Source organism: Eriocheir sinensis, chromosome 47 (assembly GCF_024679095.1).
Source record: "Eriocheir sinensis breed Jianghai 21 chromosome 47, ASM2467909v1, whole genome shotgun sequence".
Taxonomy (NCBI): domain Eukaryota; kingdom Metazoa; phylum Arthropoda; class Malacostraca; order Decapoda; family Varunidae; genus Eriocheir; species Eriocheir sinensis.
In genome coordinates, this window is record NC_066555.1 from 7,065,530 (window position 1) to 7,068,029 (window position 2,500).

A 2,500-nucleotide genomic window follows, 5' to 3' on the forward strand; every position below is an offset into this window, starting at 1 on the left:
AAGGTCAGGTTAGGTAAGGTAAGGTAAGGTCAGGTTAGGTAAGGTAAGGTAAGGTCAGGTTAAGTTAGGTAAGGTAAGGTAAGGTCAGGTTAAGTTAGGTAAGGTAAGGTCAGGTTAAGTTAGGTAAGGTAAGGTAAGGTCAGGTTAGGTAAGGTAAGGTAAGGTCAGGTTAAGTTAGGTAAGGTAAGGTAAGGTCAGGTTAAGTTAGGTAAGGTAAGGTAAGGTAAGGTTAAGTTAGGTAAGGTAAGGTCAGGTTAAGTTAGGTAAGGTAAGGTAAGGTAGGGTTAAGTTAGGTAAGGTAAGGTCAGGTTAAGTTGGGTAAGGTAAGGTGTAGGGGATATCAGGGTAAGGGGTCATTGAGGTAAAAAAAAATATATATACACAAAAAATAGCTTAGGAAAGGAAATATTGAAGGAAGGAAAAGATTGAAGAAACACAACATAAAGCAAACGATTCTAGGAAAAACAAAACAAATGACGGAGCAGATTAAAGGACAAAACGGAGAATATTAGGCTAAAAAAAGCGAATAAGAGGAAAGTGTTATAGGAAGGGCAAGGAAATCCGGCACGATATATCAAGAACCCGGAGACATTGCAGGAAAAAATATAGGTGCATAGAAATAGTTGTTAAAGAAAGAAGAAGAAGAAGAAAAAGAAGAAGAAGAAGAAGAAAGAGGGAAAGGAAGTCCGGTGATATATCAAGAAACCGAAGACATTGAAGGAAAAAAAAAAAAACGTTGCATAGAAGTAGTTAAAGATAGAAGGAAAAGAAGAAAATGAAGAAGAAGAAGAAAAAAGAAGAAGACGAAGAAAAAGAAGAAGAAGAGGAGGAGGAAGAGGAAGAATTAATAGTTAAAGATAGAATAAATAAAATAACGTATCTTCCAAGGTCACAGATAAAGTTAACCGGGCTTTCATGGGTGGCGGTATTCGAGTTCAAAGTGTGGAAACAAAACTACCCCTGGAAATGCCCAAAAAACACCTATGAAAGCCTTGCCAACTCCTTCCAAAGACCAAAGAGATCAGTCGGGTTCAAGTGAGTGGTATATGAGGTTCACGGTACAGAGGAAGGGTCATACCACCACCAGGGTCACAAAACTACCCCTGGAAATGCCCCAAAAAAACACCTATGAAAGCCTTGCCAACTGCTTCCAAAGACCAAAGAGATCAGTCGGGTTCAAATGAGTGGTATCTGAGGTTCACGGTACAGAGGAAGGGTCATACCACCACCAGGGTCACAAAACTACCCCTGGAAATGCCCCAAAAACAACTATAAAAGCCTTGCCGACTACTTCCAAGGACCACAGAGATCAGTCGGGTTCAAATGAGCAGAGGAAATGGAACTCGTGTAAAATTGTCACTGGGCTCACAAAACAGTCCATGGCAAGCTCTTCAAACAAGCACCGATACGTTAATTAAGAATACGGGCTTAAAAAAATACACTGAACGCTGAACTAACACAGCCAAACACATATCTTCCATATCTCCACTGTGTAGGCCTACTTAAAAAACACGATGGCGTAAGGAAAAAATTTAAACAGTGGAACGATTATAGTGCCACTGAGATTTATGTTGTTGTTCTTGTTGTTGGTGGTGGTGATAGTGGTGGTGGTGGTGGTGGTGGTGGTGGTAGTGGTGGTGGTGGTTATGTGGTGCTAAAGTGATGCTGAAGTGGTGATAAAAGTGGTGATGATTAGTGATGAAGTGGTGATACCTTTAACTTTGCGACGGTTGCGGCGGCGAGGGGGGCACTGGGGCTTCTTCTGGCAGTGGCTGTGGCGGCGGGGGTAGTCGGGGGGCGAGGGAGGGGGGTTGTGAGGGGGAAGGGAGGTTTGGTGGCTGTGGCGGTGGTGGCGGCGGGGGTAGTCGGGGGGGGTTGAAGGCGGGGGGCTATAAGTTTGGTGACTACGGCGGGGGTTGTCGGGGGGGGAGAGGGTTGAGCTGTGAGGGGGGCGGGAGCTTTGGTGGGGGTTGTATTGGGGTGAGGGTGGGAGGTTGTGAATGGGGAGGTTGCCTTGGTAACTATAGCGGTGGTGGTGGTGGGGGTGTTTGAGGGAGACAGGAGAGGAAGGGGGACTCGGAGTGGGGCTATCGGGGGGACTAGAACCGGTGAGGGGGTCAGCGCGCCCCACGTAAGTATTATGAACCAGGGTATTTGAGCTGTGCCACCGACGAGCCCAATCTGGACACTCGGGGCCCAGATCCTGCCGGCATGCCACGTAGAGTACCATTGTAACCTCTGGAGGGTGGCACTGTGGCTCTACTCCTGGCACTGTGACCTCTGTAGCCTGGCACTGTACCCCGTCACTGTATCATATGTATCGTGTCACTTTGGTTCTTTCGTGAGGAGCATTTGGAGTGGCACTGAATCCCGGCTACAGTGCCATTACGATGTCTTGGCGTGGCACTGTAATCTTTAATGGGACACTGTAACCTTTGTAGTGTCACTATATCAACTTCGTTACACTGTATTTCTTGTAAGGTGACACTGTACTTTTTGC

At 46.2% G+C, this 2,500-nt stretch overlaps 1 protein-coding gene and 1 long non-coding RNA gene across 18 annotated transcripts in view; one reads left to right on the top strand and one right to left on the bottom strand.

The window, feature by feature from the left end:
* Positions 1–1,597, top strand: part of LOC126981328 (uncharacterized) — a 2,033-nt gene extending 436 nt beyond the window's left edge. The window contains exons 2-3 of one of the 3 annotated variants that reach the window (XR_007733900.1): positions 1–93; positions 144–1,597. The exon at positions 1–93 is cut by the window's left edge and continues 72 nt beyond it. This is a non-coding gene — a long non-coding RNA (uncharacterized LOC126981328). The other 2 variants (XR_007733901.1, XR_007733902.1) reach the window with 2 other exon arrangements.
* The window catches only part of LOC126981323 (rap guanine nucleotide exchange factor 1-like), a 123,095-nt gene that overhangs the window by 34,128 nt on the left and 86,467 nt on the right, over positions 1–2,500 (bottom strand). Inside the window, exon 1 of one of the 15 annotated variants that reach the window (XM_050832310.1) lies at positions 1,714–2,500. This exon is cut by the window's right edge and continues 1,187 nt beyond it. The exons of the other annotated variants lie outside the window; for them this stretch is intronic. Coding sequence (XP_050688267.1) covers positions 1,714–2,230 — 517 coding nt within the window. The 5' untranslated portion in view covers positions 2,231–2,500. The remainder of the gene's footprint in view (positions 1–1,713) is intronic. 15 annotated transcript variants of the gene reach the window in all.